Genomic DNA, 27096 nt, shown 5'->3' with positions numbered 1-27096 from the left:
ACCAGCATATCCGGCATTGATAAACAACGTTGGAGCTTCCCCACTTGACTCTTGAGGCGTGCCAAGACAGTACAACTGATATGAGATGGCTGCCGCTGAAATACTTCAATTCTAGCAAGGTTTTGGGCATTCATCGTGCATATGTTAAACTTATTTTTAATATGAAGTTTAACCCACAGTAATTGACAAAGAAAAGAGCTGCAGTGTCATGACAGCGTAACTAACGACAGTAAAACGTCAAATTGCATTACTAGCAATGACATTCCAGTGATGTAGGCTACTCACACGACTATCAACTGACAACCACTCACGAGACGACAGAACCGTAAACAGAAACCAGTTTCAAGAAAGGTAATCACACAAGACAGGCTACACAAAGGAATACGTTGTTTGGGTCACATTGCGGACTTGATTAACCCTGGCTCGTTTTGTGATTTTTTTGAGAGACTAGTTTGGATTGGAGCGCGTGCGCGTGCGCCAAGCAAGCAGATAACTGTACGTGACGTCAAAACCAGCATGGCGGTCAAGGTGACTTCGGCATCGCAAGCTTTGCGTTTCAGAAATATATATAAATGTTGTTTACAGGATTTATTTGTTTTATTGTACGGGGAATGTTGTGTTAGCAATTGGTGTTTTATTCTAAAAGCCTTTTTGCGAATATGGTGACCTCTCTGCTTCTTGCATTATTGCGCTAACGCCCGGTGTCTGGCCTTGAATGAAACATCCACAGCCAGAGCTAGCGATACGGGCTAACCGGCTGTGCATCTCTTGGTTGAACATAGATAGAAGATAGCTAGCATTCAAATCTGAAAAGCTGAGTTGACTATTCTTTCTGGGCTCTTTCACATCTGATTGCATTTTGTTTTGTCTTCTCGCTTCTATTGCAAACTCAGCTAACCTGAAACGGTAACAGTTTGTGTCCTCGTTATAGAACTGAGCATAGGCGAGCTGGTCAATTAGCTAACTTCCTTAGCTAGCGACTTAGCTTGCAACACTACTAGTCCATGACCCTAGTAGTTAGAACTAGGTGGATTTAGTTGTAGTTGCATGGAGTTACAACTTTTGGCTTTCTGCATCTTTGCAAGGAGATGCTACGTGTGTACTACTCGCTATCTTGCAAGGCAGAAAATGTATAGTTCCCTCAGTTACCTAGCTTGATCAATGAGAACCTATTTGGTGTGATTATATTGCTGTCATTGGTTTCAAATGTGACTAATGTTATTATTGCTGCAGGTGCAATCCACTAAACGCGCGGACCCGAGTGAACTTAAGGGGATCTTCCAAAAGGTAAGACAACTTTGCCCTTCAACGGAGCTTGTACATTATATATTGCTGCTTATGCGGGCTTTTGTCACTGTGTCATGGCTTGTTAGACACTGTGAGTTAATTAATCTTACAGGTTGATGACCTGTAAGGGTTTCGGACGATCATTATAACTCTTGAGATGACGAAATCATGCTACAACGATTTTGTATTGACTACAACTGATTCTATCAGCGTTCCATTCGGTGCCATTCCACGTCGACCGGTTAACTACCTAGCTAAGCAAGTCTGACCCGTAGAAAAGCAGAGGACACAAGAGGTCATGTCACAAGCGGTCATTACATGTATTTAGATAGGCATTCAGAGTGGTTCTTTAATACTCTGCATCAATAAAGAAAGAAAGCTTTTGTAGTTGGAATAAGATATGGTAGCGACTTATGTTTTGTACTCTGGCATCTGGGTCAGCAGTTGTCACAGTGTCTGTGAGTGAGCATGAGCAGGTATGGTGCCTACACTGACCTCTATGTTGAATGTGTGTGTGTCAAGGTTGTGCTTTTGTTATGTCATGGCACAGGGGTCTTAAGCTGTCGTGCCACGTATGTGCCACACAGGTATGAATGTAAGAAGATCAGATGCAACAAATCCTAAGTGATACCCTGGGGCCTGTAGTCAATCATGTGTGAGTCTACTGTTGAGCCAACAGGCGTTTCCTGTCATGTGTTAACAGAACTGTTGAAAACATACAGCTTATACAGTACCAACCCTGGTCTCAGAGATGGCTTAAAGCTTGCAACATAAGAATGAACGGTAGAGATGCAACTCCATCATGTGTATGACACATGCTTGAGGTGCTCAAAGTAAGGCCTGTAACTGTTGACCCCATTTTCCTAAATTGGTTATTCTTGTTACCTCATCTAGAAAACAAATGTGCATTGGTGTTGGAGTGTAGTGTGGATGTTACTACTGTTTATCTGACCTCTTTCTGTGGCCCCCTCGTTACCGTGCAGCATGCCAGCGTGGTGGACAAGGATGGAGAGAAGTTTATGACCCCGGGAGACTTTGTGCAGAAGTACCTTGGATTACATACACAGATCCACCACAACCCCAAAACGGTTCAGCTCATCGCTGGAGTGGCCGATACTACTAAAGACGGGTATGTGTAAAAGTATGAGCACCCTTCTCACACACACACACACACACACACACACACACACACACACACACACACACACACACATTAAACTAAAAAGGATGCGTCTCTTTATCAATGCTAAAATGATGTGTTTGGATTAATCTGAACAGTAGCTACTAGCTACCATAATTGCCACTCATTGATAAGATAAAAGACCTACTTGCATGCAGCTATGCACACGCATACTCACTGCATTATACTCTGTGAGTTAATGATTCCTGTCATTCTGAAACCAAGTATTGCTTCAAGGTCTAAACCTAAACAGAGCAATACGGCCGCAATAGAAATATGTTGTTAATTAGCTACAAGGGTCAACATTTGTTGAAGCCTATCAGTGAGTGAGACACAGAGTACATGTGTGTAGAAACGCGTGGTGTGTGTGTGTGTGTGTGTGTGTGTGTGTGTGTGTGTGTGTGTGTGTGTGTGTGTGTGTGTGTGTGTGTGTGTGTGTGTGTGTGTGTGTGTGCGTGCGTGCGTTGCTTTACGTGCGGTTGTGTCTTGCAGGGCTCATGTTCAGAGGCATACTCCTGTGTCATTCAGAGCTTCTGTTGAAAGTAAAGACCTCCCATCAGCCATCAAACTGTCAACAATTGCTGTTGCATGTTGTAATTAACCAAATACTGCATGATGTAATCTCCTTAATATATGTATATATTTATTGCTGTTGATATTATTTGAAGAATTTAAGAATATTTTAAGAATTCTGTGAAAGCAAACCTTTCTCCTTCTGATTGGGTGCCTAAGCTTTGTGTTTTAATGGTGCCATTGTCATACAAGGCTAACACACCTTTTTTTTTCTCTCTGTGTCCATCACTCCCTCACACACACACACACACACATCCAGACTGATCTCATTCCAGGAGTTTCTGGCTTTTGAGTCGGTGTTGTGTGTTCCTGACGCGCTCTTCATCGTAGCTTTCCAGCTATTTGACAAGACGGGCACAGGAGACATCTCCTTTGGTATGTACTTCTCTGTGTGGGTTTTCAGTGTATGCTCAATTATCCATTCACATTTACACAGTTGGGGCTCTGGAGTTGTGTTTCTTTGTCCAGCTAAAGGAATTTCCTAATCATTACATTGTTAACCGGATTATGCTTTCTGACTAAGCCATTGTACATGGGCATGCACGCATGCATGCACACACACACACACACACCTACCTCCTTCTCACTCTCTCTCTTGGGCTGCGAAGACTGAAGCATAGGGATGGTCACTAGATTGATTTCAACAGGGAAGAATACTCCATGGATGAATCCAGTTGTAACAAATACAACCAAATATTGTTCAACTCAACTGTGTGTTGACATGGTGTTGATGCTTTCTGTGCTGTGGGGAACACAGATAATGCCCGTGACATCTTCAGCCAGACTACTGTGCACCACCACATCCCCTTCAACTGGGACTGTGAGTTCATCCGCCTGCACTTTGGCCACGACCGCAAGAAACGTCTCAGCTACCTTGAGTTCACCCAGTTCCTACAGGTATGCACACACACACACACACTATCGTCCGAGTGTCAACCACACCTTACTCTGTGCCACCTGTTGGGCGCCTTGCAGGAGCTGCAGCTGGAACATGCCCGCCAGGCGTTTGCCCAGAAGGACATGGGCAAGAGTGGGGTCATCTCTGCCATGGACTTCAGTGACATCATGGCCACCATACGGCACCACATGCTTACACCCTTTGTGGAGGAAAACCTGGTGTCGGTGAGGACTTGACAGGGATGCTTGATATCATGACAATCAAAACACATGAACCGGTAGAATGCCAATAACATGATGGATGTTTTGGTATAAAAGCTGTTAAATGAGCCGTCCCCTGCGCTGCGTCTCCTCTCCCAGGCTGCAGGGGGTCACATGGTCAGCTTCTCCTACTTCAACGCCTTCAACGCCCTGCTTAACAACATGGAGCTGATCCGCAAGATCTATAGCACGCTGGCTGGAACACGCAAGGACACACTGGTTACCAAAGGTAACACATGCACACACACACACACTGCCACTAAAGCAGAGATGGAGTGGGATCATACTGCTACTCTGCTTTTAGCTGCAAACATGTTGTTGCAAAGTTGACTGTTAATCGAGCCCGGGAGGTCCCCATTAGGGTGACCTGGTAAGTCATTATGTACTAAGGCTCTGCTCACAGGTATTATGTGTCACATTCGGTCTCTTTCTGGTTCTCATTTTCCCTCTCTCACCATCCCTCGCTCCCTGGTTTCTTCCCCTCTCTTTTGTAGAGGAGTTTGTTCATGCCGCTAACAAGTTTGGCCAGATTACTCCCATGGAGATTGACATCCTGTACCAGCTCTCGGGCCTTCACTCCCCCTCTGGGTAAACACACGCACGCGCCAGGGGTTACATGAGCCTTGCATGTCTGTACCTGACTGGAGGGATGACAGTTATGTTATTGAGTGTGTCTTGGTGTGTGTGTGTCAGGCGTCTGAATCTGGCCGACATCGAGAGGATAGCCCCACTAGAAGAGGGGGCTCTGCCTTACCATCTGGCTGAAGCACAAAAACAGGTATTGTGTGTGTGTGTGTGTGCGCACGCTTGAGTTTTGACAGACAGTTGTGTACATCATGCCTCTGGTTGTGCCGCAGGCCCACGGTGATGGCTCCAGGTCAGTGGTGATGCAGGCTGCAGAGTCTGCTTACAGATTCACCCTGGGCTCCATCGCTGGAGGTAAGGTCACTACTCTTCACCTGCCCACGATGGGGCCTCAAGGCCTTCATAGCTGGAAAAGAGCCTTTGCATAATCCTGTGCCCTATGATTTATTATACATGATAATGAACTATAGAGCTAATGCTTGAGTTTGGTTGTGTGTGTGTGTGTGTAGCTACGGGAGCGACAGCCGTGTATCCTATAGACTTGGTTAAGACCCGCATGCAGAACCAGCGCTCCACCAGCTCCTTTGTGGGAGAGCTCATGTACAAGAACAGCTTCGACTGTGCCAAGAAAGTGCTGAGATACGAGGGCTTCTTTGGCTTCTACAGAGGTACACTACTCTCTCCCCCCTCTGTCTTCACCACGTTGTCTTACCCTTTCCCTTTCTCATCCTTTCTTTTGTGCAACACTCATTCCCCATCTCTCTCTCTTTCCATCCAGCCTGCTCCTTGGTAGAATTCTGTAGCAAGACTTCCACCTATTGGTTCTTTGCCAATGTTGAGCACTCAACCATTTTCCTTCTGCTCCCTTTTTTTCTCCTCTATTTTTTCTTTGTTACCTTCCTCTCAGCTGCCTACCTACTCTCTTCCATCTCTGTCCCATATTCTTCCCTCTGCTTCTCCCCTCCTCCCATCCTCCTTTCCTTTGCTCTGCCTCATCTCCCACCCCTCATAGAAACTGTAGTCATATTCTGATTCTGTCCATCCTGTTGGACTCAATCCCCCATGCTGCCCTGCAGGTCTGGTGCCCCAGCTGATAGGTGTAGCTCCAGAGAAGGCCATTAAACTTACGGTGAGCCCCTCCCACCATCATTCTGCGTCATCCTACCTATGACAACCTACCTACCTATAATGTATATATGACAGAAATGAAAATATATGTATATTTTCTAACAGCTTATGTTCTAAATGGTAAGGGTTAGCACTATGGTGTCTGAATTATCTGACGCCGGCTCTGTTCTCTGCCCCTCTGCTCTACAGGTGAATGACTTTGTGAGAGACAAGTTCACCACCAAAGATGGTATCCCAGCCTTTGCAGAGGTGCTGGCAGGAGCCTGTGTGAGTATGAGGCAGGACCAACTCTCCCTCTGTTCCAAACCGCCCCTCAATCCTGGTGTCTAACCTCACTTGTGTGTCCACAGAGATGGAACAACAGACAACCAAAGACCCACGGGTTCCTTATAGTTCTAATACAGCCTGTTTGTGTGTGTGTGTGTGTCCAGGCTGGTGGCTCCCAGGTGATCTTCACCAACCCTCTGGAGATTGTAAAGATCCGCCTGCAGGTGGCAGGAGAGATCACCACAGGCCCCAGGGTCAGCGCCCTCAACGTGGTCAGGGACCTGGGCTTCTTTGGACTTTACAAGGTTGGTGTGTGTGTGTGGAGGTATGCTTGGTTGGTTACATCCCACACATCTACTGCTTAGTTTCTTAGTGACCTAAAGGCTGCACACGTCTGTGTTGTGTGTGTGTGTGTGTGTGCGTAGGGGGCCAAAGCATGTTTCCTGCGAGACGTCCCCTTCTCAGCCATCTTCTTCCCAGTGTACGCCCACACCAAGGCTGAGTTTGCCGATGAGCAGGGCCGTCTGGGACCCCTGCAGCTCCTAACAGCTGGAGCCATCGCTGGTACGCGCGCTTCCTTGCTATAGAGGTGGCATTTCACCCAACTTTGAGGGGGTCCAAACCTTCTCTTACACATTGCTCCTGACTCAATGTCCCAGGTATCCCTGCGGCCTCCTTGGTGACGCCCGCGGATGTCATTAAGACACGTCTGCAGGTGGCGGCGAGGGCAGGGCAGACGTCCTACACAGGAGTCATCGACTGCTTCAGGAAGATCATGAGGGAGGAGGGATTCAAGGCCCTGTGGAAGGGCGCCGGAGGTACTGTGTGTGTGCAAGTGGGGGTGAGGGGCAGTGGTGCGCTTAGCCCGTCAAAGTGACTGGAGAAACCAGTCTATTCTAACCTCCTGACCCCTCCCCAGCCCGTGTGTGCCGGTCCTCTCCTCAGTTCGGTGTGACCCTGGTGACCTACGAGCTCCTGCAGAGGTGGTTCTACGTGGACTTTGGTGGAAGGTAAGGCACGGCATCAAAATATGGAATAGTATACGTAAGCTCCAAGAGGATCGTCAGTCGCATCCTGTCCATGCTCCTGGTGGTCACTGTGGAGCAACGCTGAGCCCTCCTCTCTCTCTCCTCTCTCCAGTCGTCCCGCAGGGTCCGAGCCCACTCCCAAGTCTCGTATCTCGGAGCTTCCTCCCATCAATGCGGACCATGTGGGAGGCTACCGACTGGCCGCGGCCACCTTCGCTGGGGTGGAGAACAAGTTTGGTCTCCATCTGCCCAAGTTCAAGTCCTCTGGCGTGGTCTCAATCCACACAGAACTCCCCAAGGAGGAGGCTCCTCCAGCCGCCACACAGGCCCCCTAAGGACTCCACCCTTCACCATCACCCCTCTTCTCCTCTGTCTGGGGCTACGCACTTTAGACACACACACACACACAGGAACATACTGTACGCACAACACACATTCCACATAGGGGCCAGTGATGCAGAATCGCAAAGATATTTGCATACATTCCGTTCCTAGGGGGCCATTTACAAACACACTAATAAACACACACACACACACTGCCCTGGCCCACCACTGTTTCCAGGGTCTGCTCCAGTGGTCCCAGCCCTGGTCCTGGAGACTGACACCAGATCAGTGTTGAAGTGCAGACACTGCCCAGAACCCTGGAGGGTTCTGCACTTCCAGTGGCTGCATGTTCCTCTCCCTTTCCACTCCTTGCCCATCCTTTCCATTTAGTTGTTCCTCCCATCTCTCATCTAAAACCAGTGTCTGGATGGAGCCTGTGTGGAGCCTCCTCTTTTTCATGAGTAGCTGATTTGATTTTAGAGCTTGTCATATTGGACGGTGTGCGTAGGGGCTTGACTGGCAGCATTGCAGAGGGCTCTCCTGTTTGGTCGTCACACAGGGAGGTAGTGTACATATTGTAGATCGGCTGTACAGAGACAGCATACAGCTACAGACCAGTTATGTTTCAGTAAAGCAGGAGAGCTTTCACTGTAACTCCAAAAAGCAACACTGTTGTGGAACGCCATTAATAGTGGCATAAGAATGGTTTCACTGTAACCTTATAAAATTGTGTTGTGGTGACATTGGATCAACGTCACACTAATATAATAATGCGGTTATGGTGATGTTGAAATGAACGACTGAAAATCACTTACTGATGTACAGACATTTTCAATAAAGTGTTTATTGATAAATGAGCAGAGAATTAGGTAATAATAAATTAAATGTATTTCAATTCATTCATTGTATTGTATTTTATTGAAATAAATCATCCATGTGGTTTTAATTGTATCCACATGAAAATGTCTTCATTTCAAAGGGCAGAAGCAACCGTTTGGTCATTACTGGACTGGAAGTGTCCCATCTCAGAAAAATGACCCAGTATAAAAGAATCTATAACCAATGACAGACCTTTGGGAACTGGGGAATATTTTAGTGCAATATGTTGTAACCAATAATTAATATGACCGGTTCTGTCATAGAATGTTAAGGGGTAAACATACATAACTGAAAATGATTCAGGCTTCATTATAACCCTTTAAAAAAGGGTAAATAAACTTGGTTTATTACTAAACATTGTTTGTGTATGTCTAACACTAAATAATACTAGCTTTGGTTCAGAAAAACAACACCTACATTAAGAACCTAGTGTTAAATCCTACAGGGCAAGTTAAGTACTTTTGTCTCGTAGTTAAAAGCTAGACGTAGTGCTCATGTTAAGAATGTAAAAGTAAAGCTATCAGCAGAAACAATACTTCGATATATTACTACTACTATGAAATGCAACAACAGGATAAATAATTTAGTGGTCAAAACACAAGTAGGACACACAACTTGCACCATTCTGCAGTGAGAACGTGTGAGAGGTTCTACTAAAGAACGTTCAAATAGCATAGCTTGAATGGGCCTCGATAACTAAGGAGGACAAGTCGTTTACCATACAGAAGTATCCTTATCCCCACTAAGGTGACAAGTCCCCAGGACCAGCTACACACGCCTAGACACCGGTAAAACATCTGTAACATATATTAGTGTATAAACACACAAAAAGGCTGTAAAAGGTCCAAAAGTTCAAAGCTTTGCATACTGTGTGTAGAAAAGGACAGAGTTGGTCAAGAGCTCTAGACAGAAACCCTGAGGATATCGTCATGGAGATAGAATGATGCAAAGAAGTTCTCCCGCCCCGCTACCCACCTCCACACACACACACAATAGCAGCCCTGTTCGACAAACAAAAACGTTATTAAAGGGTATCAGTGGTGAACTTGTCTATGCCAGACGGAAGCAGTCTGATCATGGACATGAGGTGTGACCCCCAAGCCGCTGGTGTTGTTGTTCTACTCGTTCTAACTCTATGCAACGTGATGCAGCTGGAGACAGGAAGGGGAGAAGATGCTGGAAGCAGAAAGGAGGGCTTCTTTTTTCCACTATGACACGTTTAGCAGGGCTCTTCCTGTTTCTCTGTAGCCATGGTGATTACGCCACCAGGCGCTGTGCGGCCAGCTCCTCCCCTTCATCTCGGTTCTCGTTGATCTCGGCGAGCGTGCGCACGAAGCGGGTCCACTCATCAGCCTTGGGCACGCAGATTTGCTGGAGAGGAATTCAGGGGGGGTATTAGAGAGTTCCTATTCCTACCCAGCGATTCAGACTGGTTCTGGCTACGTTTGATAGTAGACGTGTTTTACACAGGGTAAGTTGGGAGTTGGGTAGGAGGATGAGAACTGTGGGCGTTATGGGAGTTTATGGAGGGACAAACGTCTCACCTCTCCCACGTCGTAGACGAGCACCTGTCCGTCCGAGTCTCCGGTGGCGATCTCTCTCCCAGAGTGAGCCCAACGCACGCGGTTCAGCGCTGGAGCGCCCTCTACACACACACTGGCACTGGGGACCTACACACACACACACACACACACTGTTACATGCAGTGTACACTAAGCATAACTATACACACTGCTAGGAACATGTCCTTGAGTGAATACAGTACATTGGCAGCACAAACATCACACATCAAATACTATTAGAGTGTGTGTGTGCGCGTGCTACCTCTGTGTCGTTGTTGAGGTTCCACAGGTCCAAGTGTCCCGCTCCGTCCACACAGGCGAACAGGGCGGGGTGTGTGGGAGACCACATGACGTCATAAACATAGTCATTACTGTCCTCAAACGAGTACAGGGGACGGGTGCTCTGTGGGAGTGGAGGGAGAGGGAGAAGGTGAGGGAGAGAGAGGAAGGTAGGACTGTATGTAGCTGTTTTGGCAAGTCTAATGTGAATGTCAACTGTGAGAGTGAGGGAGTGTGTGTGTGTGTTACCTTGGTAGTCCAGAGCTTGACGGTCCAGTCGAAGGAAGCAGAGATGAACAGATGAGAGAAGTCGACAGGTCCCCCAGCACTGTGACAGCTCAGCCCAGTCACTGGTCCATGGTGGCCCTCAAATACCTCACTGATACCTGCCTTACTGGAAACACACACACACACGTTCAGTACACCCTCCCTCGCACTGCCCAGTAGAACCATTTTTGACAGTGACACACACACACCTCCCATGGCGACAGGCTGTGTAGACAGAGCCATCTTCACTTCCCACCACAAAGTTATTGACATCCCCCAGAGGAAAGGCCATGGAGGTGACGGCCACCGCCTTGCTTTGTTTGAACACCAGCTCCAAACTGTCCTGTAGCACACACACACACAGAGACACACACACAGACACACACACCTTTAACACCAGTTTCAGATTCTCTTCATTCAGATCTAGTCTTTGTTACGGGAGCATTCAGCACACAGGTGCTGGTACCTGAGGCTGGGACAGCATATCCAGGCTCCAGGAGCACATCTTGCCGTCGGTGGAGATGCTGATGAGGTTGTGAGCATTCTGGGTTCCCACCACGTTCACACAGTACACAGGGTGCTGCAGGGGAACAGATCCACCATGGATCCACAAATTACTAAACAACGTGAGACACAGGTCTCTAACAGTCGATGTGTGTGTGTGTGAGAGAGAGAGAGAGAGAGAGAGAGAGAGAGAGAGAGAGAGAGAGAGAGAGAGAGAGAGAGTGAGCGTGTGTGTGTGTGTGTGTGTGTTACCGTGTGTGCAGCTGCAGACAGTGGGGTCCTCTGTACAGGAGTGCGTTTGTTGCTCCTGTTGTCCCATAGGACAATCTGTCCGGAATAAGTCCCGCCCACCACCAGGTTAGGATGGAACCTGGCGAAGGCCGCTGACATCACAGCTGACTGGAGGAAGAGGCCAGACATGTGGAGATGACACACTGCCCTCACACACATGGGAACGACCACACTCAATCCCATGCACAGCTTTGACGGGAACATATTTTCTGTTCTTTTATATATGCCTGAACATATATATGTGTATGTGTGTGTGTGTGTCTACCTGGCAATGAAAGGTGTACTCTGGTGTAGTTTTCTTGTACTTCATGTTCCACACCAGAGCCACTCCATCAGGCTCATGGGGAGCATCCTCGTTGTTGTTGTAGGACGCCACCAGCAGCTCTGGGTACTGAGAAAGACCAGGGTCAAACTGGGGTCAGATGGGGTTCAGATGAGAGTCAAACGGGGGTCCGACAGGGGTCAGGGCCTCGCTGCCTTACCTGAGGGGACCAGTCCAGACAGGTGACCACTCGGTTCTTGGACCAACGCTCATCTGAGAACTGCCTGTTGAGAGACAGCTTAGCCCCCGCCTGCATCTCACTGGGGGAGGGAGGGAGGGGTGGAGTTCATTAAATATATCTGCTGCTCCACTCTGTGTGTGTCGTGTCCTTGCGCGTGAGTGAGAGCCTCACCCCTCCCTGTCCTCCAGGTCTTTCCCACTGTAGTCGAAGCAAACGTCCACGCGCTCAGAGAGGGCGCGCTCCACGATCCGGCTCCCTCGCTCGAAAAACGACATGAACTCTTCAGAGTGAAGAAGCTGCATCTTTTCTTCCTCTGTCAACTCCTGAGGAGGAGCTGTTGGACACGCACACACACAACACGATTTGCGGTAAGGCGTAAGGTCGAAAGGGAGAGCCCCACTACTGGTCGGTCATCAGACAGGAAGCAGTGTGAAAGTGTAAATATGACGAGCTCTTGCCCTCCTCCTCCTGCTCTCCTTGTTCTCCTTTTTCCTCTGGACTCTCCTCAGCTGGTGCCACTACAGCCATCTCCTCTTCGTCCTCTTCTTCTGCCACACAACACACACACACACACAGCAAGGGATGAAATTGATTAAACCATTGAACTGAAACTGTGGGTATGTGACAGTGTCTTAGGGTTACAGAAAGCATGTTTACCTGCTTTGGCCTGGGAGTGTGAGAGCGTTTGGGTGGGTGTCTGAGTCTCCTTGGAGTAAGAGACCATCTCTTTTGGAGGAAAGTCCACCTGGGTCACCTTTGCCATACCCAGCCTGACAGAACCCCGCCTGCTCAGACACACACAGAGTCTGAGAGAGGCTTACACACACGACAAGAGACACACTTACATCCTCAATCACAGTACCACTAGAAAAGATACGTGCAAAAACATGCAATAATCCCACAGTAAAAAAAGAGAATGTTTCCCTGTATTAGACCAAAAGGGCAGCAGGGGGAGGAAGGGGAGGAGGAGGAGAAGTACCCCAGTAGCTCAGAGTCGGAGTGGAGCTGGAGAGTAGAGGGGTCAGGATCCCAGTGCAACGTCCTGATACAGCCACTCACCAGAGGGCGTTAGTCACGTGGAGGGAGGAAGAGAGAGGAAGAGGAAGAGCAAGAGCAAGAGAGAGGGAGGGAGAGAGAAAAGGAGGGAGACAGAAAGAAAGAGAGAAGAAAAAGAGAAAAAAAGAGAAATAGAGAAAGGTGGGAGTGTTAGTTAAAAAGGTAGAACAGCAGCAGGCAGTAGACGGCACAGTGGAGACCAGGAGGAATTGCTATAGCATACATACAACACACTTCGCATGCAGGCATGCAGGTGACCTTTCACACACACAAACAATATGGATATACCGGCGTAAACAATCGAACACGGCACACAGACACACCTTGGTCCGGCATTTCCATCTCCAGAGTCCTGGCTTCCTGTCTCGCTGCCCACTGACTTGTTGGAAGGGGACATGGGGGCGGGGACTAAGTAGTGAAACAGACATGTGTCCTCTGTTACTACTCTCAGAGGCTCAGCTGTGGGTGTGTGGTCCACAGTGTGTGCATGCCAGTGTGTGAAAGAGGGTTGATGTAAAAATTGGAGGCAAAAAAAATAAATAAAAAGGGGGTCAAAACAAGAGAAGAACAAAAGGGAGGAAGAAAAAGAGAAGACAGACAGGGGGTCAATGGAAAGCATGCTTACGGTATCATGCAAAAGAACCAGCAGTATAAAAACAGGGTCGTAAAAACAGAGGGTCATAAAAACGGTTAGAGGATATGTGAAAATAATGTTAGGTATGTGATTAGAAAACAAGGCAATAGTCTCGGCAGGGCAAGGGTTAAGCAGATCACCATTAGATTAGATTGTATTTGTCATTGTGCAGTAAACGAAACGTTGTATGGTTTTACTGCACAATGAAAAATAAATGCAACCATGCAATGTTCACATTTGTTGGGTTATTTTCACTGGAATGGGGAAAACTCACGTGAGAATGGAAATGGCAGAAAGTGTGTGTGTGTGTGTGTTCACCATTGGGAGTATCAGGGGTGATACCCATGCTCTGAAGTAGAGCCTCTGCATCTCTTCTCTTTTTCTCCAAGTCAGAGTCTTCTTGAGGTGCTGTTGACCCACCCCCTGCCCCCTCCCCTCCACGCTTGGAATCTCCCTGTAAGGCACAAAAGAACCCTGAATAATAGTAACCAAGCCTTAACGGTGCATGTCATCTTTCCTCTTTTGACTCACATCCTTCTTTTTCTTCTCCTCTTCTTTTCTCTTCTTTTCCTCTCTGATCTGAGCAAGACGCTGTTTCTTCCTCTCCAGCTCAGCTTTCAGCTCGCTCTTGTCCGACATGCTGCAAGAGGGTAACATGCAAGACACATTTCGGTTATTTCAAGACTCAAAAAGCTGTTCTTAACAAATAGGTAGTTGATGAGCTAACTTTTGAAAAGGGTCAGATATCTGATACTGCAGCCATGGCTAGCTGATAGTTCTTAGTACATAAGTAGTTTTGATTACAAGGAGAATACGACAAATACGTCGGTAGCTAGCGGCGGTATCACATTGGTACCATGTGAACCCAACACAAATGGACTACAATATTGTCCTTGTCTGGTGATGAATGCAAGATTTAGCTCATGCAATATTACATCACTTGTACAAACCAGAACGTAAACTATGTTTTACAGTTAACACTTCTCACGTAACAAAATAAACACTGTGGTAAGCATTGTCTGGTAAGGATATGGTATGTTATACCTTGCTAGTTGTCATGTCGTAACGTTAGCTACTGTAGTTAGCTTCAGTATTGAGTAAATGATCTTGTGTAGCCAGTAACTACATAATTGAATTACTTTCTGGCACAATTCGTTAATCATAATATCAGTTAGAGAGCTAGAAAATGATGAACAAACCAACCTAAATCTGCTGTGCTGGTCGCTGACAGCTGGAACTAGAACATTGATGTTACAGTACTACTAGACTAGCTATAATCTACTGTAACGCCGCTATCTGCACTGAAAAAGCTAGCGACATATCGTTGGTTTAGCAAATATGAATGCACACTTACCTGATTGTGGGATTTTTGATCCACTAATAGTGCAGTTCGCAAACTATATATCGATACCTATAAGCTATCAAGGTAAATTAGCTGGTTGATAGCTACAGAGTGGAATGTGAGACTCCACTCCCTGACAGTTCGCTAAGCTATGAGCCGATGATGTCACACTGTGTAACCGTCAATGAAGCAGCCGGCCTGTCCGTTTAGCTGATCTGTGTCAAGTTTGACGATATTCTTTCATATTGGAACATAATGAGTTTTGAGTACGAAACTGACTCCAGGCCTGTGGTCTGCACAAACAGAGAACTCGGATGGAAGGAAAGGATAGAAGGACAACGGGGGTTTTTGGATCGCATTACCAATGTCAGATTTTACCACTAGATGGAGCTAATAGCTCAGAAATGCAACGGTAAGGGACAATAATTTGTGTGCAGCGAGACGAGGTTGTCTCTGTCAGAGGCTTGGGGAAATTGTATTGTTGTGAATTAGGCCTAACAGGCGTTTTCACCCCCCCCCCCCCCCAAAGAAAATAGAATAGGTAAACAAATAAACTAAATAAAAAGTAAACAGCCTAATTATACAGCTGTACTATAACCGAAGGTTAATTGGTGACAAACAGGGCCACTAGTTGTTTTCCACGTGTTGTGTTGCATCCCACACGTAATGTCAAAGTGTGCTATGAGTAGGCCTATATTCAGTAAATACTGACACTGGGACTTGGTGTAACTGTGCAAGAACAAACATAATTCACATAAAAGCTCAAATCTGGCTTGATGCAACATCATTAATAGTTAATTATTGTATCTAACATGTTACATTTTTCTGAGACCATTCTCAAAATGGCTGCCACTGTGCCTGCTACTGTAATGGCCTGCTCTGGGACATTCAGTGCTCATGGAATGCACTGGCTCTGGCTTTCATCTGATGGCAGCAGCCATCACAATCACTCTTCCTACATAATGGAGGTCAGGAATGGTTTATTCTCCCCCCTCTCTCTCTCTCTCTCTCTCTCTCTCTCTCTCTCTCTCTCTCTCTCTCTCTCTCTCTCTCTCTCTCTCTCTCTCTCTCTCTCTTTCTATCTATTTATCTACCTACCTATCTGTGCTTCATCTACAGTAGTAGTGTTCCCCTGTGCCTGAAAAGGTGATGGCTGTTACCATGGAAACCGCAAGTCTTAAAATTCTAGTTAGGTACTCTGAGCAGGTGCACATGGTGTGTGATTTTTTGTTTTACTGCTGGTTTCCTGATGCAATTCTTCTGCTACTGTACTGAGAGGAGGAAGAACTCTGCCCCCGCCCCTGTGTGTGTTTTTTCATGAATTTCATTTTTATGCTTTGCACCAAATTGGGACTAAATTGTGGTTTGTAGCCTATCTATGTCCTGTTTATTCTGTATTCTGTATAACTGTAAATTGATCGACCCAATGAGAAAATCCTGTAAATCCAATACAATTGTAACAAAGAGACTCAATACAAATACACATTTAATTCGATACAAATTATTAATTGGATATCCTATGTAACAAGTTTCTGTCTGTGTAAATAAAACCAGTGGTTATGTACATTGCATTCAGTTGAAAATTATCAAGGTTTGACATTTTATTATGAACAATGGAACCTCCGTAACCCCCCCCCCCCCCCCCCCCCCCCCCAACCCCCCCCCCCCTCCAAAAAAAAACATTTCAAACAACGTCGGTCTATTGTTACATTCCAGCATAAAGCTGCTAGAGACGAACTTTCGGCCATTTTTGGGGTGTCTCTTCATTGTTTTGTCTACTAAGATGCCTCTACGACTGGTCTAAGGTCTGTGTTTAGCTAGCTTCCTCTAATGAGGACGATTGCGATTTTGGGTATGTAAAGTGATCCTAGATCAGTGTCCACGGCTGTTTTCGCATCCCTGTAACGAGCTAGGTGCGCGCCAACCTCGCGATAGCCACTTCCAGAATCAAAGCCCCGCTCGCGAACTGATGCTGACAGACGCGCGGTCATCATGCAAAGGTTACATACTGCTAGATTCAGCGAAGTACACGACGAAGGCGCAGTGCAGAATTAGCTATCTAAAAATACGGAATTTGTGTACAAAAATGCACAAAAACGACACCGTCGTGGCTCTGTAGCAGGTGTCACACGATGGATGCATGTTTGGCACATCGGATTTTCACTGACGTTGGTGTGTGTGCTCGCTCCACTCGACAGTAAAGTGGCTTCATGAGTGTCCAAAGTAACAGTGGAAGTGGTGGAAGTTTGGAGGCGACGCCATCTTGGTCGCAGCTCTCCTCGTCCCCAACGATTTCTCAACAACATACAACGGCGACCGTCAAGACCAAGGAAGGTAGCTAGCCAATCCATTAAATGGCATTACTCCTCCAAGTGTGTTTAATGGAGAAGTGGAAAATGTAGCTCGCTTAACCATGTCTGACTAGTTCAAGGGAACGTGATGTCAAGTTCAACTGATCTGATGGCGTGAATTGGAAGCCAAAAGCTGTCAGCTGTCAGCAGCCACAGTCACAAGCTAGCTGGCTAAAGCTAGCGTTGGAGTGCACATACCAAAGAGAACCATGGCTTAAATTCTCCCTTCTAGCTAACTAGACGGGAAGAGGACGAAAGCTAGGATACGTTTTCGTCCCTCTGCCTGCTTGGATGTCAGATGGTGTTTTAGGGCTACTTCCATGTCACATTGTAAACATGAACACACAAGATTTGATGATTGATTGATTGAAACAATAATATAACAACGCCTGCTTTTTGAATTGCCCTTTATGCGCCATCATTATGGACGTTTATCTTGTATTGAGATTGGTATTTCATTTTTATATTAATAACATACTGGATAGCGCTAAATGGAAGACCACACCGCCGAGAGTCGAATGATTATCATGAGCATAGCTAGGTAGCAATAGGTTTTATTAAGTTACTTTTCACACCGTTTCCAAGCTGTCAAAGACGACAACAGATGACACAACAGTAGCTTTGTTTATTCACAGACTATATACCTGTTAAATCTCCTGATGGTCAGGTGTAGCTTGTTGACTCTGGTTAATGATGAATCGCTTTCCCAATATCATCTTGAAAATGCATTTCCTAACCGTCAGGTATCTCCTTCCTGTCCTTAAGTTACCCCATCAGACAACGGCCATTTGCATGTTAGCCAAAGGGATAGAATGCCGACAGAAATGTTATCCGGAAATGCCTGCTAGGAAATGGGCACGTACACACACACAGGGTCACCTGGAAGAGTTTTGGAGCACAATCTTTGGTTTCAATTGTATTCAAAAATAGACGTTAATGTTGCACAGTTACAATCGGTCAAATGTGTGTGAGTATGTCTATATTTCAGTCTGTAGTGGTGTGGATTATTATAACCCACAATCTGACCTTTTTAAATGTAGGTTCTTAGTCAAACCTACCCAATGATTTGGTATAATCAGATTAACTGACTGTCGGAATGATTGGCAGGCCCCATGGAGGAACTGCACAGCCTGGACCCCCGCAGACAGGAGCTTCTGGAGGCAAGGTTCATGGGAGCGGTCAGTGGAAACACAGGAGGCAGTACTGGGAGTGCCAGTGGAGGAGCTAAGGTCAGGCTGTAACATACGCATTAAGTCAAATGCACAGCCATTTTGTGCTCCCAGTTTGCTGTACTTGCAGGCCATTCTATAGCTCCTCTATTAGTATTTACTGCTGTGTTTGCTGGGTTGTGCCATAGCTTTTAATGCTCACATATGTTTGCGTTTGTTGTTTCTGTGTTCAGGGCCTGGCCAACGAGTGCTCCAACCACAGCTATGGCAGTCTGGGTTCCTCCAGTGACAAAGAGTCAGAGGTAACACACACACACTGGCCTAGTTTTGATGTGCAGATGTCACAGATTCCCAGGTGGTCTTTTGCCTGGGTAAAGGGGAAAAGTTTCAGTTTTGGAGTTGTAGTAAGATTAAGTAAAGATATGTGTATGCACTATCTCCATGTGTGCATTTGAGAGAAATGGATGACCACCTTGCGTTCAGATAACAAATCCTCCTTGAACCGTATGAGGTTGCTACCAGCTGCTACCTGGGCAGAGGAAAGATTGTGGACAGAGAAAAGTGGATTTGACATCTGTTTATTATGAGAGGCCATGTTGCCATGGTGTAGCCTTTTAGCTACTGGAACAATTGTATCAGGGAGCAGAATGATATTACCTTCGTCCTTGCATGTCACACCTCTCTTTGGCTCTTAACTTTCTCTCTTTTTCTGTCTTTGTCTCTTTCCCTATATCCCCCTCTCTCTCCCTCTAGAACTCTGATTTGAAGAGAGGGAGTTCTCCTGCCTACTCAGTACGTACTCTTATTTCCCACTGTTCAGCCCTTCTGCTTGTTAACTGTAACCATCAAACGTAAAATGTGTCAGAACCACCAGACGCATTACACAAAACAACTGTATAACAGCACTGTTACCCCTGTCTGTCTCTCCTACAGACCCCAGAGAAGAAGCACTCTGAGTCATCCAGAGGAAGAAAGAGGAAAGCTGACACCCAATCAGAGAGCAGCCAAGGTAGGACCGCTTGGATTGTATACTGGGTTTAGAACCATAGGCACCAGAATCAGAATGTTGTGTGTGATAAACCAAACACAAAAATCGTTTTAGAGGGTTTAGGCGAACTTCTTTGCTGAGTGCTCTTCCCTGTCATTTAGGGAAGACTTCCACACGTGGACCGAAGATCAGTGACTACTTTGACGTGAGTGCTCCAGAACTCGGTCTATAGCTCTGATGACGATAGTTGATGATATCTCACCCTGTTTCCAACACTGCTTCTTCCTGTGTGTAGCTCCAGGCAGGAAATGGTTCCAGTCCAGTGAGGGGTCTGCTACCTGCCCTCCGCTCCCCTCAGAACTCACACTCTCACTCTGCTCCTGGGTCTATCGTAAGTACGCGCACGCACATAAAATCAATGACCCAAGGACATGACCTTACATTTATTCCTGTCTGGCTGCAGGTCAGACAGAACAGCTCTTCTCCAACCAGTCTGAGTTTTGGAGAACATCTGATGAACCCCAAAGCCTCCTCCAGCAAATGTGTACAGGTAGGTAACACACACACACACTCTCAAGGTTACACGTCTTGTGTTGATCTGTCTTTTATGAAGTGTCTCCTTCTCTGACTAGACTGAGCTGACAGGTCTGAAACTGGCAGCTCTGGAGAGCAACAAGAGTCTGGATCTGGAGAAGAAGGAGGGGCGCATTGATGACCTGCTCAGGGTGCGTGTGTGTCACGTTGTGTAGTGACCCCCTCATGGTACCTATTCATCCTCGGAACAGCTTGTTTGATGTGTGTCTCTCTCCTGAAGGCTAACTGTGATCTCAGAAGGCAGATCGACGAGCAGCAAAAACTACTAGAGAAGTACAAGGAGAGACTCAACAAGTGCATCACTATGAGCAAGAAACTCCTCATAGAGAAGGTAGAATGTGTGTGTGTGTGTGTGAGACAGAGAGAGAGAGTGGTCCTATGCGTATGCTTTTTACATGCAGGTGTATGTAATGTGTGTGTGTGTGTTTACAGAGCACCCAGGAGAAGCAGTCTTGTCGTGAGAAGAGCATGCAGGATCGTCTCAGGCTGGGTCACTTCACCACTGTCCGACATGGAGCCTCCTACACTGAGCAGTGGACTGACGGCTACGCATTCCAGAACCTGGTCAAGTAAGAACGCACACACACACCTTCTCTCGCATGCACACACACACATTTGGGAGCAGAGTGCTCAAATACTTTGATCCATATGTTTGAACTTATTTCAGTAATTGGTCACTGTCCTGTTTGATGTGCATGACATGCTTGTTGTGGGTTTGTCTCCAGGCAACAAGAGGGTATTAACCAACAGAGAGAGGACATTGAGCGTCAGAGGAAGCTGCTTGCCAAGAGAAAGCCCCCAAACCCCTCCTCTTCCCCTTCACTCTCCCTAGCAACCACATCTGAACCCAAGCAACGCAAAGCCAAGGTTGTCAACGGCAACGACCCCGACCCCTTCCTCAAACCCTCCCTGCCCCAACTGTAAGTAGGCTACCCAAACATGGACACACACAGACACACGCGCACACACCTTACACTGATGGGGTGATAAGCTAAGCTAAGCTGGCGACGGACGCAGTCCGCTCAGTGGTATATTAGGTCTGGCACACGCACACTCTCACACGCAGATGCGGTTGTTGTTTCCCCGTGCCAGGCTGACTCTGGCCGAGTATCATGAGCAGGAGGAGATCTTCAAGCTGAGGCTGGGACACCTGAAGAAGGTCAGTGTGGAAGACATCCATCTCACTCCTGTACGGCTCCTCAGGAGCCTTACTTTTCAGCTCTGGGGGGGGCGGGCAGGGGCATTGTTCTGGAACAGTGTCTTCACCTCTTCTGTGTGCCCGTGCAGGAGGAGGCTGAGATCCAGGCAGAGCTGGAGAGGCTGGAGCGAGTGAGGAACCTGCACATTAGAGAGCTGAAGAGGATCAACAATGAGGACAGCTCCTCGTGAGTAGACACTCCCACCATCACGGCCTGTGTTGCTGAGGGCCTGGTAGATGTGACAGGCGAGGGGATAGCTGGGTCTGACCTATCACTGCCTCCCCCAGGTTTAAGGAGCACCCCACTCTGAACGAGAGATACCTGCTGCTTCACCTGCTGGGCAGGGGGGGCTTCAGTGAGGTCTACAAGGTAACACTGTGTGTGTGCTGGTTTATCATGATCATAATTGTTGGTTAAGATGGGTGAGTAATATGTGTGTGTGTGTGTTTCCATAGGCCTTTGACTTGTTCGAGCAGCGCTACGCAGCCGTTAAAATCCACCAGCTCAACAAGAACTGGAGAGAGGAGAAGAAGGAGAACTACCACAAGTAGGTCTCATCTGATTCTGACAGCACACACACACACACACCACAGTTTCCTGTCTGTGTTGTCATGGTAAAATGCGTTTCCTGTCTTTAGGCATGCATGTAGGGAGTACCGCATACACAAGCAGCTGGACCATCCCAGAATAGTCAAGCTCTATGACTACTTCTCACTGGATACAGACACGTGAGTCATCCCGTGATCCCTGGTCATCATGCTGCCAGTCACACAACCAGTCTGAACATGCACCTCCTCTCAGTGGAAGGTACACAGCACACTCAAATGTAATGTCTCTCTTCACGCCCTTCTTTGTTTCCTTCCCTCAGATTCTGTACGGTTCTGGAGTTCTGTGAGGGGAACGACCTGGACTTCTACCTGAAGCAGAACAAGCTGATGTCAGAGAAAGAAGCGCGTTCCATCGTCATGCAGATCGTTAATGCCCTCCGATACCTGAACGAGATCAAACCTCCCATCATCCACTATGACCTGAAACCAGGTAGGCAGCTCAACACACGCGCACACACACACACCCACCCCTGTCTGGAAGCAGACACTGCCTCACACACACACGTATTCCTAACTCTTCTGTATGTTTAGGGAACATCTTACTGGTGGACGGTACTGCCTGTGGTGAGATCAAGATCACAGACTTTGGCCTGTCTAAGATCATGGACGATGATAACTATGGAGTAGATGGAATGGACCTCACATCTCAGGGGGCTGGAACCTACTGGTGAGACACACCCGCACTCGCATACCACGATGGAGGTAGAGGATTGTTGGATTGTTTGATTCTGTTAATTTTGGTCAGGCACCTGTAAAGATGTATCAGAAGTCCACTGATGTGTGTGTGTGTGTGTGTGTGTCAGGTATCTTCCTCCCGAGTGTTTCGTGGTGGGGAAGGAGCCTCCTAAGATCTCCAACAAGGTGGATGTGTGGTCTGTAGGAGTCATCTTCTTCCAGTGTCTGTACGGACGCAAGGTAAACACCCATCTACAAGGCTAGCATACGGCTTCCGAGGACCGGCTTTCGGCTTAGTTCACTAACTGTGTGCACACGTTTGTGTTTTCTCTCCAGCCTTTTGGTCATAACCAGTCCCAACAGGACATCCTCCAGGAGAACACAATCCTTAAAGCCACAGAGGTCCAGTTCCCTGCAAAACCCCAGGCCAGCACTGAGGCCAAGGTAAGTCTCTGCCTCTCTCCCTCCAGTGAGGTCACACTAACAAACACGCACATGCAAGCCCTGCTTGGAATGCTGACTAATTGGCCAAGTGTCCTCTCTGTGCTCAGGCGTTTATCCGGCGCTGTCTGGCGTATCGTAAGGAGGACAGGTTTGATGTTCACCAGCTGGGGGCTGACGCCTACCTGCTCCCTCACATGAGACGCTCCAACTCCTCCGGCTCCCTACAGACCGCCTCCTCCTCCTCATCTCTCTCCACTTTCTGACTGGCTGACCCACATGACTGACAGGCCCCCTGGCAAATCCCACGGCAGGACTGATCCTACTACAGGAAACGTGCTCACTGTATCAGAGCTTTTCCAAATGGATCAGAACTGGTGGCTGGATGGAACTGGGAAGCGATAGCGAAATGGAGAGGTGGATATAATGGAGGCTCCTGGTGAAGATGTAGCACAGCCCTGTTGTAAGGAAGAGAGTGAAAGTAGATACAGAATGATAGAGAGAGCTAGAGAGAAGAGAGAGGGTGGAGGGAGGTAGGGAGAGAGAGGAGTGATGAAAGTGAAGGAGTATTGTCTTGAGAGTGGGGAGAGTCAGTGGAGATGCACCACACTGCTGGCTTGTGCTGGACTGGCCTCCCATTGGTGGAGAGGATCTCTAAACAGGAGGCCGGTGTTTATTTGTCCCTCCTCCAGAGACTCGGCAGTAGCAGCCTATCTGCTGATAACGGGGGTCCTCCTTCCACCCCCACAGAGTTATGGACATGACTCCACCTAGTCTCCGAGGCTAGGTGGAAGCCTGGCCATGGTGTCTACCTGGGAACAGAACTGACACAAGGCCTCTCCACAGCTCTAGATAAGCTCAGTAATGTGAACCCTATTATGGGACATTCCCACTGACCAAGACAAAGCTGTTGGACTGAATAGCACTTCCTAATCCAAGATCCTGATCTATTTGGTTTATGGACATGAAATAGTCCAGGATTATTGTTCATCTTTTGAGTCTCAGAACCAGAGGCATGTAATGTTCCCCCCTGTTTTCAGTTCTTCAAGACGTAGCTAGTTGAAAATGGCGTTGTGCCCGAGTGTGTGGCTGTAGGTGTTTGGACGGTGTGAGGATGATGATGATGATATGGGTGCTGGGTGCTTTGCTACAGTCGGAATGAAGAGCAGTGTTATCATCACAATGTTGTCACCAAATACAGTTTGTTGTCTGCCTGGATTAGTAAAGGTCAAATGAACGTGAGGATCAACTATATTAACAACCGGACTCCTCTGCTGGAACTAAATAACTCACTAATCAGAGGTCTGTTTTGTACTGAACATCTTCGCTTGGTCAGCCTTCGGACTGAACAGCTGCACCTGGTCAAACTTCAAACCAGTTTTTCTTCTGAAGGGAAAACTTAAAAAAATAGAACATGTCAGACAATAAATACTAGATTTTTTTTTCTTCAAAGCTTTGGATGCTCATCTTGCATCCCAGATTAACTAGACTGGGCAGAAGTTTTCCTTTCCGAGCTATGCTGTTGGCAACAAAGGCAGAAACCTTCCCCAGCTGAGCTGCACAGTGACACAACATGCCCATCCTATCATTCTCTTCAAGGTCGGACCTTCTCCGACATTAGAATCTCTAGGTAGAAAACGGAAGTTAACATTGTCCATGTGCGCATGTTCAGTCCATCAGAACCTTGGTTTCTCACCTTTCTTTGTTCATTTGTGTTCTGAAATGTGTTTTTATTTTGCTGCTATAAACAACAACGCTTTTAGTTTGTAAAGCTGGTATTTTAAGCTGAGGGTATGCGTACTTAAGACCTGTGATGAAAGTACACTCCCTAGGGTCATCTCCGAAGTGTATACTTCCTGTTCTTTGAGAAATAATGATGATTCTACCAGAGGGATCCCTTCAATTCATAATGTATTTGAGCGCATCAATGTTTTTGCAGTTGTCTTGAAAATATTTTATGAAAAGCAACTGTCAATGTATGGAGCAACGCCCCCATGTACTGTATGAAGAAGATAAAATATTTGAATGACATGAATGGTACAGGGAATTAATTAAATATGTCATGCGGAGAGAGGAAGCGTTCTGTGATGGTAGACATAAGGCGATAGCCATGGTGAACCCAGTGGTTGGTGTGCTCCTTCTCCACCCCGACCTTAGCTCTGTGATGGGGTACGTTTGATACCACAAGCATGAAGTCTTAATCCCCCCCACCCGCCCACCCAGGTGTGAGCCTGGTCACAGACATAGTATCACAAGCAGAACAGTCACCTTGATATCAACACCACAGCAGACAGACCACAGACATGAAAGGAACAAAGTCTCTGCTCATGGGTTTTTCTGTTCTCTCCTTGTACTCCTGAGTGAAGTGAGACCAGTTAGAGAGAAAGCCACAGCCTGTACAGTCTCGGCCTGTTTCGCTAAGCTTTGTGAGCTAAACGTTTGGGGGGCCAGTGAGCAGACCCTTGCAGTTCAGTGTTCCTAGTTTTCTCTGTGTGAGCCTAGTTGTGGTGAACACAGCAGTACTAAATGGGCTTAGTAGCAAGTGCATAGCAGGTAGAGCACAGCTGAGTAGCGACTGCTGGTGACGCCACCATGAAGACAGGTTCAGGTGCTGTCTCTGAACTGAGTTCAGATGGCATGGCTTCGAGGCAACGTCAGGTCCTGTCATTCATATGCAATAAAGATTGCCTTACAAGTCCTACCCTGGAGTGTGGCCTGTTTCCTTTGTTGCTGTTGTCACATCAAACACATCAGCAAAACATCTCATGTTGGAGCTAGTTTTATTTAGTGTTCAAATATTACTGAATATTTTAAACACAAGATGAATGCAAATGAAATTGACAGAAAAGGCTGACACTGTTGACACCCATTAAAGGAGCTATACAAGGCCATGGAGTCCATGGAATGAGGAGCGTGTGGAGAGTGTGTTAACAGGCCATACAGGAATCTGCTGTTTCAGGTTCCAGGGTCTGTATGGACCAGCGCTGTGATCGCCATCTTCCTGGTCTGTCTCAGGCCTTTCCTACTCTTAATCACCCTCTCCTCCTTCTCACCAACTTTTTCACTCTCTTCCTCCCCCTTCCCTCTCTTCTCCACCTTCTCCTCACTCTCCTTCACCCTCTCATCCTCCCTATCACTACCCTGACCTCTCCCCTTCCTTTCTCTCCCCCTCCAATTACCCTTGTCACTACCCTTCCTCTTAACCCATTCCTCCAACTCACTCCCCCTCTCCTCCCTCCTAAATCCACTACCGGCTGTGGAGCTTCCTGAGCAGGAGTCAGTGGCCCCCTGGGGAGGTCTCTGAGGGGGGTGGGAGTCAGTGTGCCTGGGGTGGGACGAGAGCTGAAGAAAGAAAACATGAATGAAACACTTGCTGATAAATGTGTGGGTGTGTAAGACAGGGAGAGGGAACACTTACTTTCCTTATCCCTGAGATTGTGGTGAAAGCGCCATGGTTGGGCTCACACCTGAAAGACCTGGAACCATGGATACTGCCATTGTTGTCTCCACCTAAGGACCAATGGGATAGGGTATCACTGTCCCAGTCCTATCTTATATAGATAGTGATGTCACACACATACACTTACAGGGTGTATCCAGGTCCACTCCAATGTAGACATCAGTGTTCTGTAAAGGTCCTATAAACCTCACAACTCCTCTCCTTTTCTCTTTTCCCCTCTGCTTTTTCTCATCTACTCCCCTCCGGTCGCGTAGTGTCACACGATCATTCACCTGGAGACGATGTCTCCGCCTGACACACACACACACGTGCACAGGTAAACATGCATGCATTTCCAAAGAAAAACATATGACGTGTACTGAAATGTAGGGCTGGATCAGTCGACTGTACGTTGTGGAGTTTGGATCCAGACCCTCTTGATAAAGTGCTGTGGCATCTTGCTCATCATTCTCTTTCCTGTCCATCTCTTCAACCTCTTTTCTCTCAGCTTCACATGAGGCACTCTTTCGCAGGACTGTCTTCTGCTCACAAACAGCAGCATGTGAGGAGTACCTTTTTTTAAATTCTGGGTTTCAAGGGTTTTATTCAGAAGAAGCTATGGCAGCACGCTCACCTTCAGAGCCTGAGCATTAATCTCTGTCTCTGGAGCCGGAGCAGGCAGAAGACCCCCTACTCTCTTCCTGACTGGAAGAAAGGAGAAGCTAAAGAAGAACCCAACACCTAAAAAAGATGGACCTGACACAGTGTTATGTGACCAGACACTT

The 27096-nt window shown here is 47.2% G+C and overlaps 3 protein-coding genes across 7 annotated transcripts; 2 read left to right on the top strand and 1 right to left on the bottom strand.

Annotated features, from left to right (window-relative positions):
* The first annotated feature begins 59 nt into the window (after nt 1-59).
* On the top strand, nt 60-8481 carry slc25a12 (solute carrier family 25 member 12). Its single transcript, XM_047027908.1, has 19 exons — nt 60-351; nt 452-528; nt 1234-1287; nt 2271-2416; nt 3300-3415; nt 3798-3937; nt 4016-4162; nt 4298-4427; nt 4693-4786; nt 4892-4976; nt 5056-5137; nt 5293-5451; nt 5860-5912; nt 6101-6178; nt 6343-6483; nt 6604-6742; nt 6838-6996; nt 7098-7188; nt 7319-8481. The coding sequence occupies exons 2-19, from the start codon at nt 517-519 to the stop codon at nt 7539-7541; spliced, it is 2049 nt and encodes a 682-aa protein (XP_046883864.1). The 5' UTR covers nt 60-351; nt 452-516; the 3' UTR covers nt 7542-8481.
* On the bottom strand, nt 8359-15165 carry LOC124472822 (dynein, cytoplasmic 1, intermediate chain 2a-like). Of its 4 annotated transcripts, none has more exons than XM_047027909.1 (17): nt 14860-15165; nt 14037-14145; nt 13824-13959; nt 13195-13279; nt 12795-12857; nt 12473-12600; nt 12274-12363; nt 11987-12149; nt 11795-11894; nt 11578-11703; nt 11274-11420; nt 10984-11097; nt 10727-10860; nt 10500-10644; nt 10234-10374; nt 9954-10079; nt 8359-9780 (listed from the first exon to the last, which is right to left on the bottom strand). In XM_047027909.1, the coding sequence occupies exons 2-17, from the start codon at nt 14142-14144 to the stop codon at nt 9667-9669; spliced, it is 1920 nt and encodes a 639-aa protein (XP_046883865.1). In that variant the 5' UTR covers nt 14145; nt 14860-15165; the 3' UTR covers nt 8359-9666. The 4 variants fall into 4 exon arrangements, with proteins under 4 accessions (XP_046883865.1, XP_046883866.1, XP_046883867.1 ...); XM_047027910.1 differs by having other exon boundaries at nt 12274-12360; XM_047027911.1 differs by lacking the exon at nt 12795-12857 and having other exon boundaries at nt 14860-15164.
* A 1455-nt stretch (nt 15166-16620) lies between these two features.
* Nucleotides 16621-25160, top strand: LOC124472819 (serine/threonine-protein kinase tousled-like 1-B). 2 transcript variants are annotated; one of them, XM_047027904.1, is made up of 22 exons: nt 16621-17181; nt 18306-18427; nt 18601-18669; nt 19121-19159; nt 19301-19376; nt 19517-19560; nt 19651-19746; nt 19819-19905; nt 19988-20080; nt 20170-20280; nt 20382-20518; nt 20675-20869; nt 21042-21108; nt 21237-21334; nt 21436-21517; nt 21604-21695; nt 21787-21876; nt 22017-22186; nt 22288-22423; nt 22560-22671; nt 22768-22875; nt 22983-25160. In XM_047027904.1, the coding sequence occupies exons 1-22, from the start codon at nt 17058-17060 to the stop codon at nt 23136-23138; spliced, it is 2304 nt and encodes a 767-aa protein (XP_046883860.1). In that variant the 5' UTR covers nt 16621-17057; the 3' UTR covers nt 23139-25160. The 2 variants fall into 2 exon arrangements, with proteins under 2 accessions (XP_046883860.1, XP_046883862.1); XM_047027906.1 differs by lacking the exon at nt 19121-19159.
* The last annotated feature ends 1936 nt before the right edge of the window (nt 25161-27096 follow it).

The sequence above is a fragment of the Hypomesus transpacificus genome, chromosome 10 (genome assembly GCF_021917145.1).
Source record: "Hypomesus transpacificus isolate Combined female chromosome 10, fHypTra1, whole genome shotgun sequence".
In the NCBI taxonomy this organism is placed as follows: domain Eukaryota; kingdom Metazoa; phylum Chordata; class Actinopteri; order Osmeriformes; family Osmeridae; genus Hypomesus; species Hypomesus transpacificus.
This window is presented reverse-complemented; position numbering and strand designations above follow the sequence as displayed.